This window comes from Dysidea avara, chromosome 3 (assembly GCF_963678975.1).
Source record: "Dysidea avara chromosome 3, odDysAvar1.4, whole genome shotgun sequence".
Classification (NCBI taxonomy): domain Eukaryota; kingdom Metazoa; phylum Porifera; class Demospongiae; order Dictyoceratida; family Dysideidae; genus Dysidea; species Dysidea avara.
In genome coordinates, this window is record NC_089274.1 from 38,543,650 (window position 1) to 38,562,126 (window position 18,477).

The 18,477-nt window shown below is 36.1% G+C and overlaps 2 protein-coding genes across 3 annotated transcripts in view; one reads left to right on the forward strand and one right to left on the reverse strand.

The window, feature by feature from the left end:
- Nucleotides 1–337: 337 nt before the first annotated feature.
- LOC136248504 (protein NLRC5-like) lies at nucleotides 338–8,753 on the forward strand. The gene is made up of 3 exons (XM_066040280.1): nucleotides 338–452; nucleotides 1,090–2,508; nucleotides 3,988–8,753. The coding sequence occupies exons 1-3, from the start codon at nucleotides 338–340 to the stop codon at nucleotides 8,751–8,753; spliced, it is 6,300 nt and encodes a 2,099-aa protein (XP_065896352.1).
- Nucleotides 8,754–11,237: 2,484 nt separating this feature from the next.
- The window catches only part of LOC136250912 (meiosis inhibitor protein 1-like), a 54,393-nt gene continuing 47,153 nt past the window's right edge, over nucleotides 11,238–18,477 (reverse strand). For both annotated transcript variants that reach the window (XM_066043255.1, XM_066043256.1), the window contains 2 exons: nucleotides 13,013–13,128; nucleotides 11,238–11,559 (listed from right to left, as the gene is read on the reverse strand). In XM_066043255.1, coding sequence (XP_065899327.1) covers nucleotides 11,448–11,559; nucleotides 13,013–13,128 — 228 coding nt within the window. In that variant the 3' untranslated portion in view covers nucleotides 11,238–11,447. The remainder of the gene's footprint in view (nucleotides 11,560–13,012; nucleotides 13,129–18,477) is intronic.

An 18,477-nucleotide genomic window follows, 5' to 3' on the forward strand; every position in this document is an offset into this window, starting at 1 on the left:
GGAAAAATTTTAAAACATGGAAACATGACTCGCTGTTGTTCATTGCTTCATAACAAGTACCGTATATCAATTAAATTTGGTGGTGAACTAAATTTGGCGAATTGGCGATTCGTCACTAAACCGCTAAATTTAAATTTCGTCAATATTTATTTTCAAACATTGGGTCAAGCAGTTGTTGAAGTAGGTTTTCGACAAACGTTCTACTGAAGGTGGTAAATTAGTGTTGTTCCACGCATGCCGAAATGGGTGTGGCTTACTGACTAGACTTAAACTCGTACTCGATTAGTGGGTGTAGCTCCACGAAAGCTTGCAGACATAAATGCGCAGCCATTGATAAATGGGGGAGTATGTCTACAGACAGCAAATAATCCTGAAAGTAGATGTAGCCATGAAAGAAATTGGAGCACAGATATTCGAGTACAGTAGTAGGACCAGAATATTCTTTAAAGCGAGTCAGTACAGCATTGTACTTACGCCATTCGCCAATTTTTCAGCGAGAGCATTTCGCCAAATTAAAATTTCGCCAACTGCAATTTTATAGCAAATCGCCAAATATTAGTTTCGCCAATATTTGTTGTCATACGGTAAGCCACTGTAGTTACAGTGTTCCTCCAAGTAGCCCAGTGAATAGACTTTTGATCAATGTGTAGTTTTAGGCTATAAGAATTAAGTTACCATGCATCCCCATATTGTGTAAACACACATTCCCCAAACGTTCTTTGCAGGTTTAAGGGTTAAAGATTAGAGATATAATCAAAAGCTAGTTTCATTACTTTGATAATAAGAAACTTCTGGTCATGTTAACTAATCCATGCTTGTGGCACTGATGTTGGAGACCTTTCCAACTAGGTTTGTCACATAAATATCTCAAAAGAAGTGCTCATATACCATGCAGATTTGCACGAAGCAGTAATTTTGTACTGTAGTTACTTAACCCCTGTTAAAATAACAAAAAAACAGTGCTGTTGTATAGGTGTGTGCTAGCTTGTTTCTATCGGAACACATTTTGCTCAAATACATGTTTTACCCAATAGATGCATATGTAAAAACCATGTAGATGTAATTTCATCTATAATTGTACAAATGTAGGTATGGACATGTCCACAGCTAGAAGACACTTGTGTGGATGTTACACTCAGGGGAGATTTAACTATGGGTCTGATGAATGGCCACCATACCAACCTAAACATTACACAACATTAGCACTCATTCATCGTAAAGGAAGACACACTGATGCAGAAGTTATTGCTGTATCACAAGAATTAGCAAATGAAGGAAAAGTAATAAGTGGGAGTTCTTCAAATACCCAATTCTCTGACAGAAGTCAATTGTACACGAAGGATATTTCTGAAATTTTTGCTCCTGGTATAACATCTAAAAATCCCAGATTTATTCTTATTGAAGGAGCACCTGGAATAGGAAAAACAGTATTGTCTAAAGAAATAGCTTATCAATGGGCAATTAATAACTTGCTTAAGTTTAAAAAGTTTGTTTTCTTGCTCCTCCTTCGAGATCCCAAACTTAAGAAAATCTGTTTCATAGAAAACTTAATACAGTATATGTTCAGGACTACTGAATTAGTCTCAAACTTATCAAAGTTCTTATTTGCTACTGAAGGTAAGGACCTTGCTATAATTTTTGATGGTTATGATGAGATGCCTGAGGAAGATCGTAATAATTCTTTTGTTGCTAATATAATTAAACGTGAAGTATTACCACAATGTGACCTAGTTGTCACATCTCGACCCACTGCTTCAGTGCATCTTCGTGATATTGCAGACTGTAGAGTGGAAGTGTTAGGTTTTACTATAGAGAATCGACTAGATTATATTGAACATGCTCTAGAAGGAGTGGACGATAAAATCAAGGCCCTTCAGTCATATCTGCAATCAAATCCTACAATTAATGCGCTTTGCTATATTCCTTTGAATATGACAATATTACTATCCCTCTTTGTTGATTTTATGGAAGGTAAAACTGCTAATAACCGCATGGAAGTTGTTGATAGTAATCAAAATTTGGGTAGTTTACCAAATACTCAAACAGAATTGTATGAAAAATTTATCTTAATGACAATCACAAGATTCTTAAGGAAAAGCAAGCAATTACCAGGTTTACCACTATGGAAACTTTCTAACCTACCTGAACCACATAATAAGATTTTTGAGGAACTGTGTAAGCTAGCTTTTGATGCTTTAAACTTAGATAAAATTGTGTTTGAACTGGATGATATTGAAGATGTCTGTCCAAATTTAACAATGGCATCAGACAGTTGGAGTGGTCTGGGTTTACTAAAAGCTGCTCAGTTTGTAAACAGTGTTTCATTTCATTTTCTTCATTTCTCCATTCAAGAATATTTAGCAGCTTATTATATTGCATCAATGTCAAACAATGATCAAATTACATTACTAAAAGAAACATTTTGGAACATTCGTTATTTTAACACTTGGATCATGTATGTTGGAATAACTGGTGGTGAAAATTTTGCATGGAGACATTTTATTTCTGGTAACTGGTTCAAGTTGTCTACAAGGCTATTTAAAACTTCGAAAATATCTAAAAAACTTTTACGGGATAAGATAAAATGCCTTCATTTGTTTCAATGCTATTTAGAAGTAGGTGGTAATATATCAGTTGGAAAATTATTTGGAGGACAAACGATTGATCTTAGTTATCAAACTTTGCTACTCAATGATATTAATGCACTTGGGTTTTTCCTTTTGAGGTCAAATGATTCACATTGGAAGGAACTTGATTTATCAAATTGTAATATAGGAAATGCTGGATGTGAAAATTTGCACCAGAAATTTTTGGGCAACAACAGCAGACACATAGTGAACATTGAAAAGGTTGATTTTTCACATAATCAATTGAATGTTCAATCCATAGTATTGCTAATAGATGTGCTTCAGTGTTGGCACACATCAGAAGCTATTATTAATGAAGACTGTCTTAAAAGTGACAAATCACTGTTTAAATTAATCTTGATGAAGTTTTCTACAAGTGTTAGTGAAATGCCATTAATTATTTCTGCTGGTCCTTATTTATTTGCCTATAAAGCAAATGGGGAAGACATTAAACGTTATCTTAGAAATTGGAATTGGAAAGGGTTAGAAAACATGAAAAAATGGAATTGGAAAATACAAAAGTATCGTGCATATCTGAACCACACCCAACTTTTGTATTTAAACAACTGTAACTGGGAATCAGAATCAGAATCAAATATATATTCATTAACATTACTCTCACAAATTCACATTATAGGAAATTCTGTACCTGAACAAGTCATTAGAAACTTTATCAAGTATGAATACGTTTACGACCTTTTTCTGTGTGATTATACATTACCTAATAAATATCTGGACAATATTGCTAGTTTGTTGCAATGGAAGCCAGATGGATGTAATTGGTTATTAATTGGTTGTGACAAAATACTTGGTAACATACACAGGTTTGTTGAGGGTGGCCATCTATCAGCTACAATTATACTGCAACTTTTGATTGGTATCAGAAAAGTAAAGATCAATTCCACCATTCTGTCAAATGTTTATCACCAATTTGAGCACCATTTTTATGAAAGTAAACAAATGTTTCAAGACATAATACAAATATGGCACCTAAAGAATAGTAAAATTCAAAGTAACATCTGCTTTGTCGACAACAACATTTTGATTGCTAATGATTTACTTAGTATTGATGGAGTGCTTCTATCACACAAGTATTTGAGATCTGTTTTTATCAGTAAATGCCCTAATTTGAGATCATCTGTAGTGTGTAATGTAATAGATAAACTACAGTTGTTGTCAGTGCTTTACATATTTGATTGTCCTTTACCTGTACAATCTATAAGCACCATTTGCTCAAGATGTTTAAATTGTAAGTCTCAGCTAAAGGAGCTGTTCATACATACCAACCATCTAATATGCTGTTTAACATCTGAGTTATTATGTTTGTTATCAAATCTTTATAACACTTCAACTGTGTTAGTTACAAAAGACACTCTTGTGGGTCAAAAACCAACCAGTGAACAGATTGCACTAGCTTTGCAGTTAGAACCAAATATAGCAGTGTGGAAGTTTCACTATTGCCACCATGTGAGTGCTGAAACACATTACTGTATAGCAACTACACTAACTAGTAGTATACATACAGCAAGTGTGGAATTGGATGTGTCTGGTTGCAATCTTGGAGTGTGCGAGATGGAAAATTTCAGAAGTTGTCTGGAGTATTGTTATATGCAGGGCACTTCATGTTTAAGATCACTGAAATTTAGTTGCAATAAAATCACTGAAGAAGCAGCGGATGCTGTGGTGGCCACTTTATCTCATACTAAACTGGAAAAGCTGAAATTTAAGTGTAACAGTTTAACTGCTGGAACTACTATCAAAATTTTCAAGGAACTTGAAAATATTTCAACTTTGACGACACTCTCGTTTTGTTGTAACATGGTTACTGAACAAGCTGCAGATGGCATAGCAGCTGTTCTGTTACTTAATGCTAAACTGGAAAAACTTGATTTGAGTTATAATTATTTGCAAACAAGAGGTATCATCAAGATCTTGCGAGGAATGAAGCACATTTCAACTCTAACTAAGTTTAATATTTCATGCAATGCAATACGTACTGATGCAGCAGATGACATTGCAGTTATTTTGAGCTATAATACTAAATTAAAAGAAATTGATTTGAGTTATAATTTTCTACAGTCAAGAGGTGTCATGAAAATAGCTAAAGGAATAAGGCATATTTCAACTATAAAAAAATTAAAATTATCTGGTAACATGATTACTAATGAAGCAGTCAATGATATTGTCAGCATTGTTTCATCTAACACAGAAATGGAAGAACTTGATTTGAGTTTGAATTATTTACAATCAAATGGTATAATGAAAGTTATCAAAGGAATGACAAATTTTAGAGAATTCAATATATCATGTAACATGTTTGCTAAACATATGGAAAATAACACTTTACGCATTTTACCTAGTACTGCTAAGGTAGAATTGCTGAAATCAGATTTTTTGTTTGCAGTGAAGAATTACAGTAGAATAAAACATGATAAATATAGCAGCATATATGATCAAATGATACGCTACTTAACAGTTGTTCATCCTACTGACAATGTGAAAGTCAAAAACATAACAAATATTTGCAAAGTAATGGAGTATGTTTCAAGTTTGACAAAACTTAGCATTAGTAACATTTCAATCACTGATCAAATAGGGAGCGACATTGCAGTTGCTTTGTCTACATGTTCTATATTGGAGGAATTAAACTTCACTCATAATACCTTCATAGCTACTAGTGCTGTACAGATATTGAAATGTGTATTAAAGGATGCCAACAGTTTGAAGAAATTAAGTTTTTGTTATAACGACTTTGTTAAAACAACTGCCAAATCAGTTGATGCGGTTTACGGTAGCAGTTATGCCACACATCATCACAATACTGCTCTAGTAGAATTTAATTTGAGGTATAATAATTTTCCACCTTCAGATATTATAGAAATAATGAAAGAATTAAAGGATATTTCAACATTGAAAGTATTTGATGTCAGTAATAATTGTATCCCAGAAGAAGCAGGAGATTATATTGCATCTATTTTGTTTCACAATACTACTTTGGAAGAACTACATTTGAGTTGTACAAGTTTGCATTCAGCTGGTATCATTGATGTTATGAAAGGATTAAAGAATATTTCAACTTTGAGAGTATTTGACATCAGTAAGAATGGAATATCTGATGAAGCAGCAGATATCATTGCATCTGCTTTGTCTCACAATAATTTACTAGAAGAGCTAGATTTGAGTTGTAATAGTTTGCAGGCAAGAAGTATCAGAATAATTATTAATGGGATCAAAGAGGTTTCAACTTTGAAAAGATTTAATGTTAGCAATATCAATGTCACTGATCAAGTGGCAGACATCATTGCATCTGTTTTATCTCACAACTTTTTACTAGAAGAACTAGATTTGAGCAATAATAAATTACAAGCAATAGGCACTCGAGTAATTATGAATGGAATCAAAAACATTTCAACTTTGAAAAAATTTAATGTTAGTAATAACCACATAACTGATGAAGCAGCAGATGATATTGCACAGATTTTATCTCACAATACCGACTTGAAGGAGCTTGACTTAAGTTGTAATGGTTTACAAGCTCCTGGTAGTATAAAAATTATCAAAGCAATGAAGAACTCTTCAAGGTTGGTACAATTTAACATCAGTCACAACAACATCACTGAAGATGCAGCAGATTATGTAGCAGCTGTTTTGTCACATAATACTAAATTGGAGAAACTTAACTTGAGTTTGAATAATTTACAAGTTAATGGGGCTGTTAATATATTTAAGCAGCTTAACAATATTTCAACCTTAAAAGCACTTGATATTAGCTGCAATATGATAACTGATAGAGCAGCAGATAAGATACCAGTTATTTTATCACACAATGCTGAATTACAAGAGCTCGATTTAAGTTACAACTTTTTACAAACATGTGGTACTATTTTGATAATGAAATGTTTATTGAAATTTTCCACATTAACTATCTTCAACATTTCTTGTAACCAATTTACTGATGAAGCTGCAGATGACATAGCAGCTGTAGTGAGCTGTAACACTGAATTAGAAGAACTGGATTTGAGCTATAATTACCTACAGTCAGTGGGAGTTATAAAGATTGCTAGAGGATTGGAAAATACATTTACATTGAAGAAACTGAAACTGTCTAGTAATATGATCACTGATGAAGCAGCCAGTGACATTACAAATGTTGTATCCAATAACACTCAATTGGAAGAGCTTGATTTAAGTTTTAATTTTTTACATTCAATTAGTACTATGCAAATTTGTAGAGGAATGAGAAATTCTTTATCTTTAAAAATATTTAATGTTTCTCATAATCCAATTACTAAATCAATGGCAGATCGCATACCAATTATTTTGCCTTCCAGTGCTAACTTAATAATGTTTGACAGTCAACTTTTACATTCGATTAACAGGTTGCAACATATTTCAAATACTGCTACTACTCCTACGAATAGTGGTACTTCTTTTTATAATAAAGCTATTCACTCGATAGACAGAACAATGCAAATAGCAGATTTCAAAAATGTCTTTAAAGCAATGGAGTACATTTCAAAATTAACAAAGTTTTGTGTTATGCATGTTCATGTAACTGGTCAAATAGTAAATGATATTTTAGCTACCCTGTCTTTATGTTCTAAATTAGAAGAGCTTAATTTGAGTGATTGTGCTATACAAATAGCAAATTCTGTACAGATTCCAAAAGATCTGAAAGGCATTTCAACTCTTAAAACACTTAACATTAGTCATAACGACATCACTAGTGAAGGAACAAGCATTATAACAAATATTGTGTCTTGTAATTTCAACTTAGAGGAACTGAACTTGAGTTGTAATAGTCTACCAGCAACAGGTATTACAAAGATTATGAAAGGATTGAAACATGTGTTAAATCTTAAAAGATTTAATGTGAGTACTAACCAAGTCACTGATGAAACAGCTTGTGATATAGCATCTGTATTGTCTCACAACACTATGCTAGAAGAACTTGACTTGAGTTATAATAATTTACAAACAGCAGGTGTTATAAGTATTATGAAAGGGATGGAAAGTATTTCAACCTTGAAAAAATTCAATATTAGCCATAACAACATCACCGATGAAGCAGCAATCTATGTAGCAGTTTTATTAACTCACAATACCAGCTTAGAAGATCTAGACTTGAGCTGTACAAGTTTAAACTCAACAAGTGCTACAACAATTATGGAAGGAATAAAGAGTATTTCAACTTTGAAAAGTCTGTATATCAATAACAACAACATCAGTGATGAAGCAGCAAATTATATAGCAGTTGTTTTATCTCATAGTGCTGCCTTAGAAGAGTTTGACTTGAGTTGTAATAAATTACAAACAGCAGGTACTGCAACAATTTTAAAAGGGATGAAAACTATTTTGACAATAAAAAGATTACATATTAGAGATTGCAATGTCAAGGATAAAGCCGCAGGTGATTTAGCTGTTGTCCTGTCTCACAACATAAAACTAGAAGTTCTTGATGTAAGTCAGAATGCACTCCAAACCAACGGCATAATCACAGTTTTACAAGCAATGGAGGAGATGTCAAATTTAGCAGAAATTAAAATTAGCAAGAATAATATTTCCCATCAAGCTGCAGATGATATAGAGACAGTTCTATCCCACAACACCAAATTGCAAGTGCTTGATTTAAGCTACAATATTTACATCAACACACCATTGATCTTAAATACAATAATGCCGTACATATCTGGTTTGGTAAAACTGACTCTTAGAAGTAATGCCATTTCTGATACAAATATTAAAAGTGTTGCAAACTTTTTGTCTTGTAATACTAAACTGGAAGAGATTGATCTAAGTTATAATTGTCTCAAAGCAGTAAGTATTGGAGAAATCTGCAAAGGACTAAGCAATTTACTTAATTTAACAAAGCTTGATTTAAGTCACAATGATATCAGTGATGAAGTAACAAATAGCATTGTTCCTGTCCTGTTGTATAATAGTAATCTGAAGTGGTTGTGTTTAATAGACACAAAGATGTGCCTGAAAAGTATTTCAAAGATATCCAAGGCTTTAAGGCATATCCCACTGGAACTATTCGACATCAGAGAAAATGATATTACTGATCAAGAAGCTGCTGTTATAGCTGATTTGCTGAATGATATCACTAAAGTAATATATAAGTAATGTAGATTACTATTGCACGCTAACGTATGGTACAATTTTTATTGTGTATAGTTATAGTACTTTTATGTAGTTATACTAGCTTTTTTTTTGTACACACATTTTAATTGTATTATTGAAATATTGTGTATTTAGCAAAGTACAGCAACCTTATTGTCACTGGAAACACCATAAAATTAATACAGCTACTTAATTACTAATTGTTTCATGTAAAAACTGCTTAATGTGCTCACAAACTGACATTAGCATCATTTATAGCAGAATTTCTCACCTACGTATATATATTGACATAATAATTATAGTAAACTATTATAATAAATACAAAGAAGAAAATTTTTACTAAGTTGCTACATTCCAGAAAATTATTTAAAATGTACAGCATAGTACAAAGTGATTATTAAAGTCACACTACTTTAATTTTGGACTTTTAAACCTGCACCATGACCAGTACCTAACTATAGGGTATGTATGAGCATTGCATCAACCTTACCTCAGTAGTTGGCTGTGTATGTATAGAATGGCTTTTTGACTGGGTTATATATAACTTAGTTACCGCACTCCCCTGCAGATTATAATACAATACCTGTAAACATGACTTTACTTTAAAAGTGGCATTGAATATAAAGAAATCATTGCTGTGATTCCATAAATTGCATGCATGCAGAGATGAGTTGTTTACACTGAACAACTATGGTGAAACCTCTACAATCCGATGCTAAATGGGACAGACAAACTGTGTGGAGACATGGGATTATTAAGCAATATCTAACAGACATAGTTTTATTGGTGCAGCAAACAGCTGCTAGTGATAGAATACAGAGGTACTCTGGATTCAATCATATTCAGATTAATTAGAGAGGTTTTACTAGTAGCTTTAACAAACATATATAAGTACAATGCTTAATATGATTTCGCACTTATTAAATGTAGCTACTACATACTGAGTTGCCATTTTATAGGGTGGTTTAAAATACTTTTCAGTGGTAGAAACTAAAATTGTCTGAATCTATATTTACAAGTACATATACATAAATCAAATATAGGAATTCGAATAGTCTATACAATGAAATTGCAAACCACAGAACATACAGAATTGTCTCGTAGAATCCAGAAGGCTTAGTCGAAATGCATCCATATGAAAGCAGTAAAGCTTGTGAATTAATTTGCAAATATTCACACAAATTGGACCTTTCACCACTGAACCAATATCACCAACTATTCAGCTCGACCTTACAAAGTTCTATTGTTTAAATTTATACAATGATATATAGTTAGACATTTATAATTTCATAGATCTATTATTAGAAATTCTATTGTCCTAGAACATTCTATGTGATATAGCCATTCCTCAAAAGAATTTGCAGAGTATTCTGACTCATACATATATTTTGTAGGGACAGATACCAAAAGTATTGATAGTTACCACCAATATGATACAACGGAAAAGAAGTATCGATACTCAGAGCAGATCCAGGGTTTGGCAGGGGTAGCAGGTATAGCTAGAAGGTTTGAGGGCACAGCCCCCAGAAGCTAAAGGTATTGTGTTTCAGAACTGATGTATATACAGTATTTTATCTAAACCGTATATAGTAATGCTTTCTAAGTGGTCTACATCGAGCTGCGTGTAGGGATCATGGTTCAGTTCTGAGCCTAAAGTAAATCATTATATAGACAAAGGGCCAAGTGCATGCAATATGCAAAAAAAACTAGCAGGCTATAGCTAGCTAAATGTGCCCATTGGGATGGTTGCTGCAGATGCAAGTTTTCATACTCAACAATAACTCAGGAGGATTCTTAATAGTGTTATATGTACATCATGACTGTTCTATTAGAGTGTTTGACTGACTATTTCAATCTTTGGATGGAATTTTTTTTTGGGAGGTGGGGGTTAGCAGTGCTCTGTACTTCTTCTGTATCCACCACTGCACAGAGACTTACAAAAAGCCCAATAATCCTGACCACACTAAAATAAATGACATGCATGGTTTAGTCTTGGATGGCCAGACTGCTTTTCCTCTGCACAGCACTTATCAATTTGAAAATTATAATCGTCTGCTCCGAATATAATTTCTAATCGATAAGCACCATGTGGAGAAAAAGCGGTCTGGCCATACAAGAGTAAACACGGTCATCATTATTATAGCTACTAAAACCTCCTTTAGGATCAGCTGCAGGCTATTTTATTGAAATTCAAAAATGTCATACCTTACATGGTACACAATTATAGCAAATGAATAATAATTGTTTTGAGAGCTATTAACCCATGTTTTTTAGTCTACAATCAATTGTCAGATGCCAGTGTATAAAACAAATGGGGCAAGTTCTTATTTGTGCTTTCACCTATTAGGTGAGCATGCCGTAGTAGTATATATTGTTTATGTCACAAGTGCTTGAGATTTGCTGATATATTTATATACATGTGCAGTTTATTTATGGAAGCAGCGTGCTTGATTTCAAGAAATACATTTATCAAATATCTAATGACAATTAAGCTAACTAATGCAATAATGGCACAAAATGCTGACAGCAAAAGTACATGTGGGTGCTGATAAAAAATCCAGAAATCAACGAATTTTGGTGTAATTTGTTTAAATCAGGAAACAGCTATAATTAAAAATAATAATGTAAATTATTAATAAGTGTGTTATAGTGAAAGATTATATTGTATGATTTTATCACAAAGTGTTTCTGGAGGTACTACAAGTTCTCAAGCAACATGACATATGCTTTTAGAGCATTTTCAAAATGTTCTTCCTTGACGTGCCATAGCTGGTCACTACACACAGTAACACCATTAATTGTAGTATAGCTATCATCACTCAGTTAAGAAATACAATATTCTGTACATTATACACACTGTTAAATATGTATCACATAGTAAGCTAGTAGAGATCATGGAGGTTTGAGCTTTCTTGCCCTTCAGTACCACCCAAAGACTGCTTCTTTCAAAACAGCTTGGCGATATTGGTTAAGTCCAAAAATGCCTTTAAGCAACCCCAAGCCTTTCCAACAAGTTACTATGAAATCAATTTACAAAAGAATTCTATTTGTCTGAATTTCCTACTGACTGACTAACTGGTGCTTTAATCCAAGCACAACTTGATTATGATTAGTACTACGGGCTTGATTTCTTCATTGTTTGATGTCGCTACAGCACGAGACATACCTCTTTGCCAACTGCAGCAGCTACAGTGCATGTATTATGGATTTACCTTGTGGCATGTAAACATTTACATCTGTGGCTGGTGCCCTTTGATGCAGTATGCATTGGTTCACCAGTCATTAATTATGTTACAATAAAAGTAAACAAGCAAAAGAAGCAATTGTATATTTAACCATAGATAATAGAGTACTTAAAAGGGATAGGAAACGCAATAATGTGACATCACAAAATACGTACATTTCTATTGGAATTCCGTGTAGTACGTCACGAACATACTCGTTACGCTTGCTGCGCTTGTATCAAAGAGAAACAAATTGTTGTAACGACAGAATTTTGTAACCAACGACTGTGAAACTTCGCTACAGTGAACTCAAGTAAGTAATCGAGGGAAATAGGATGGTACCAACCCTCAAGGAAGTTATACGCAAAATTAAAGGAGATTGAAAGTGAAAAAAATGGCCCAAAAATTACTTTAAACCACTTAACTTTCTTTGTAAATATATTCTATCCTTTTAACTGTGATAAACCTATTCCTTACCATTTAACAGAGGGAACCAGAGGAAATATCGGAGCAAAAGAGGAACTGTTGCTTGAAGAAACGACTAAGTATCTTCCATTGTTTACCAAAAGTTTAAACCACCTTGCAGTACAACACAACGGTAAAAGACTGTGTTAGTGACACGCCTAGCTTACTACAAGATTCGAAAGTGGAACCGGCTATAAAAGAAGCGGTATGGACGAGGCATGAAGGTACTATGAGCGAAAGTATGACAACGTGTAACAATCACGGTTAATGCAATACGCTTTGTTACAAAATCTACGATCTGAATTCTCTCGCCAAAATCTCTCACATACGCCTAAATACTTGCTGTAGTCTGTGGATTACTATTTACGCTGCTTAGAACACTAATTCCCATGCTTGAGCACAAAACTGTCTTGTCCTTTCAAGTCACGCATAACGGAAATCAAACCGGAAATCGCTTGCGTTTCCTATCCCTTTACTCTATTATCTATGATATAACTAGGGATAGTAGAAATAAAAAGCAATGAAGTCATCGCAACTATGTGGTGTATGTAGCTAGAATATACTAAAGGATACACATGTTTTGTAAACTTGCATTTATCAGTAAGATGTTTCTTTGCAACTGGTAGCAGAATGGACCCAGTGTGCCTCCATTCTTCTTCAGTCAGATAGCTGCTACTCCTAATAATTATCTGTTGCATGAAACACAAAATAAGTTGACATGCTTAGTGCATACAAAACTTGTTTTCCTGTATACTGTACATGTAACACAGTACATACATATATGTAACACTTTCACACCTCAGATCAAAGGAGCCGCCTTGATTACATTTCAGCTACATACGAAATGTAGACCGGGCTACAACTGGGCGGTGATTATATAGACGTTGATGCTGAAATTGATCGTGGGGATTGATTAATACTCACGTGATTAGGATGCACGACTTGAATTTTGCCACGAAAACCACTCAGACGGAGAGCGTTCCGTTAACCTCGCCATCCTACAAGTTGAAAAACATTGGTCTAAGGTGAGAACTATAGCTATAGCCTATTCATTCGATCGTTCCTGCATGTTTTTGAATACGGACACACCCCCATCATGAAGCTACCACTCTGCACAGAGTAACCACTCTACAAGCAAGCTTACCTGTCTAGGCCTTTAGTGAACTGCGTAGTTTTCCCATAAACAATTCAATAGCACTGATTAAAACATTAAACTCGCGTAACAGAAGTTCTCCGTGATATCCCTAGGATATGTCCGTTTATCATAACCGAACGTAACCAGAACTTACTAGCTGCTGACCCATAATCAAAACTTTAGGTATGCATATATAATACATCCAGTGGCTGCACTCATATTGGCTTGGGTAATTGATTGCCCTGTACAGGATATCAGCCTATTAAGTGTTACATATTAGCTGTAATGTGGGCATTCGGGCTTTGCCTGATATGTATGCCCTCGGGCCTGCAGCCCTCGGGCAGTCGGGCATGCATATCAGGCAAAACCCTCATGCCCATGTTACAACTATTACATGTACAGGATATCTAATTTTACACATTTATTTACTGACCAGTTAGTCTAGCTGGTGCGGTCAGGGTAATGTACAACTGGTACAGACAATGAAATATTAATAAAAATATTCTTGTAAGTTCAGTAAAAATTGTTCAGGGTTATCAATTTCCATAATTCTTGCTGGTAGGTAATTCAATCTTTCATTTCCTGCTACTTGTTATAGCATAAGTGATCGGTATGTACTATTGATCTAACAATTTCCCATAAAAACAATGAATTCCTCCATAAACTCGTACTAAGTTGCTGAGCTATTCTAATGGTTTCTGTCCCCTTTTAATTGCCAGGGAAGAATTTTACAACATACTAGGCCAAGTGGTTCCTGTTGCAAGTAGGTGTATTATGTATAATGCAAAGCAAGTCATTACAGGGCTGTGAAGAAGAAGCCAACAAATCACCCAAACAGGCCAAGATCAACAATATACTGGTGCTGTAAACAATGGAATCAGCTTTTATAGATCCTTACAACTGTGAGTCACATCTGACCAATAAGTTGAATCGGTAATTGCTACACGGTTCTCTGAATGTGCTTTTGTTCACCCTTGCAATGAACTGGCAAAAGCAACCAGGTTGTTCTGTTTAGTCCTCAAGAAGATTAAAAGCAAAGACCATGCAGTCTTTAGTTCTCACTGTTGTAGTATTTCATATATTAACTATTAAACTGGTCGTGGCCATATCTAGTATTCCAATTACACCATTGATCTGAAACTTGGCGGGATATACATTGTTATACACTGAATTGCATCATCTATGGCAGGAAAATTTTTGTCAATAAACATCAATAGGTGCCCTAACAGTGAGTGTCTAGATCTGACTCTCATCAACCTTTAATTTGTCAAAGCTGATGAAGTGTGGATTTGTCAACTTTTCCTCAATCAAAATTTCCTCCCATCACTGCCCACACTTATGTATTTTTGCAGCCTCTTTTTGTATTACACTTACAGTGTACTTTGCTTGATATTTGTCCTGCCAGATAAGAGTCTTATGGGCATTGCTAGGGGGAAAGGCGTGGATGGGCCTGTCATCAAAACTACTAGTTGCCCAACCATCGTTTTGCCCAAAAGCCTGTAGCATATCTCTATGCAAGACTTACCAGGCAACCTAATACAATCAACATACCACAGTGCACTGAATGGTCCAAGACTATGGGTGGTTCTATGTGTATCTTGTCCTTACAATACATCATCATTACATCATTGTGTAATTGTTTAGTATACACCACAGTAGTAGGAAAGTGTAGTTAATAGTAACACTGGTAATATGGGTAGCACTGGTAACATGGGTAGCACCGGTAGCACTGGTAACATGGGTAGTACTGGTAACATGGGTAGCACTAGTAGCATGGGTAGCACTGGTAACACGGGTAGCACTGGTAACATGAGTAACACTGGTAACATGGGTAGCACTGGTAACATTGGTAGCACTGGTAGCACTGGTAACATGGGTAGCACTGATAACATTGGTAGCACTGGTAACATAGGTAGCACTGGTAACATTGGTAGCACTGGTAACATGGGTAGCACTGGTATCATTGGTAGCACTGGTAACATGGGTAGCACTGGTAACATGGGTAGCACTGGTAACATGGGTAGCACTGGTAACATTGGTAGCACTGGTAACATTGGTAGCACTGGTAACATTGGTAGCACTGGTAACATGGGTAGCACTGATAGCACTGGTAACATGGGTAGCACTGGTAGCACTGGTAACATGGGTAGCACTGGTAACATGGGTAGCACTGGTAACATGGGTAGCACTGGTAACATTGGTAGCACTGGTAACATGGGTAGCACTGGTAACATTGGTAGCACTGGTAACATGGGTAGCACTGGTAACATTGGTAGCACTGGTAACATGGGTAGCACTGGTAACATGGGTAGCACTGGTAACATTGGTAGCACTGGTAACATGGGTAGCACTGGTAACATGGGTAGCACTGGTAACATTGGTAGCACTGGTAACATTGGTAGCACTGGTAACATGGGTAGCACTGGTAACATGGGTAGCACTGGTAACATTGGTAGCACTGGTAACATGGGTAGCACTGGTATCATTGGTAGCACTGGTAACATGGGTAGCACTGGTAACATTGGTAGCACTGGTAACATTGGTAGCACTGGTAACATGGGTAGCACTGATAGCACTGGTAACATGGGTAGCACTGGTAGCACTGGTAACATGGGTAGCACTGGTAACATGGGTAGCACTGGTAACATGGGTAGCACTGGTATCATTGGTAGCACTGGTAACATGGGTAGCACTGGTAACATTGGTAGCACTGGTAACATTGGTAGCACTGGTAACATGGGTAGCACTGATAGCACTGGTAACATGGGTAGCACTGGTAGCACTGGTAACATGGGTAGCACTGGTAACATGGGTAGCACTGGTAACATGGGTAGCACTGGTAACATTGGTAGCACTGGTAACATGGGTAGCACTGGTAACATTGGTAGCACTGGTAACATGGGTAGCACTGGTAACATTGGTAGCACTGGTAACATGGGTAGCACTGGTAACATGGGTAGCACTGGTAACATTGGTAGCACTGGTAACATGGGTAGCACTGGTAACATGGGTAGCACTGGTAACATTGGTAGCACTGGTAACATTGGTAGCACTGGTAACATGGGTAGCACTGGTAACATGGGTAGCACTGGTAACATTGGTAGCACTGGTAACATTGGTAGCACTGGTAACATGGGTAGCACTGGTAACATGGGTAGCACTGGTAACATGGGTAGCACTGGTAACATGGAAAGCACTGATAGCACTGGTAACATGGGTAGCACTGGTAACATGGGTAGCACTGGTAGCACTGGTAACATGGGTAGCACTAGTAGCATGGGTAGCACTGGTAACATGGGTAGCACTGGTAGCATGGGTAGCACTGGTAACATGGGTAGCACTGGTAACATGGGTAGCATGGGTAGCACTGGTAACATGGGTAGCACTAGTAGCATGGGTAGCACTGGTAACGTGGGTAGCACTGGTAGCATGGGTAGCACTGGTAACATGGGTAGCACTGGTAACATGGGTAGCATGGGTAGCACTGGTAACATGGGTAGCACTGGTAACATGGGTAGCACTGGTAACATGGGTAACACTGGTAACATGGGTAGCACTGATAGCACTGGTAACATGGGTAGCACTAGTAACATGGGTAGCACTGGTAGCACCGGTAACATGGGTAGCACTAGTAGCATGGGTAGCACTGGTAACATGGGTAGCACTGGTAACATGGGTAGCATGGGTAGCACTGGTAACATGGGTAGCACTGGTAACATGGGTAACACTGGTAACATGGGTAGCACTGGTAACATGGGTTGCACTGATAGCACTGGTAACATGGGTAGCACTGGTAGCACTGGTAACATGGGTAGCACTGGTAACATGGGTAGCACTGGTAGCACTGGTAACATGGGTAGCAATGGTATCATGGGTAGCACTGGTAATATGGGTAGCACTGGTAACATGGAAAGCACATAGGTAAGTTGGATATGCTATGCACAGTATCATGAGTGAAGTTGACATAGGTAATACAGGTGTTATTAAGTAGGAATTATGACCAATGATTATTGTATTGCAATGCAGTAATATGTACCGACGCTACCAGTGCCCATGTTACCAGTGCTACCCACTACCCACTCATGCTGAGGTCGGTAGTTCACATTATAACTCCCCTCCCTAGCTGCAGGAAGCTGACTAATTGCCACTACATTCTATATGTTTGTGCGTACAATTGTGCAATGTTGTTTTCAAACATTGTTATTTCGTTGTATATTATCTTACTGCTTTAGTGACAATACCAACATATCACATATTTGAAAGTGCAGTTCTACCTGAATAGACATGAGTGTACCAATAACACAGGATCTTGCTAAGACGAAAAGCAAATACCACATGGCTACATTGATAGTAATGATAAGCACTAGTATGGATAGGCACTAGTGTGGCATGCTTTTATCAGCAGTCTCATGTCTGTGCTTTCATCTAAGTGCATACAAATTACTGCTACAGTAAAAAATAGACTGCTAAAAGAAGCAGCTAGGACAAAAAAATATTATAACTGCCATCTTTATAAAAGTGGACCAATCTTGGTGGGAGTGTTCATAAAATAAAAATAAATAAAAGTCACCTTCCACTTGGTAAAGTAACTGACAAACCATTGGGCTGCAATTATAAGGGATTGAAAATTCTTGAGTAAAGTGCTAATAGTTATACACTTGAAAGAAAAAGCCAACAAACAGAATGGCTACACATTCAGTAATGTGGATGGAGCCTCACATAACAACAGATAATAGGTCGCATGCATTTCAATATTATAAAGATTTAGACTAAGTACATACATATGCCAACACTTAGCCATCCACAATGCAGTAGCGAATGTTTAGTTGGTGTATCATGGGAGCAAAATGCTTTTATTAAAAAGACATTTAGCACAACACTAAAATCTTGAAACAGTATCATT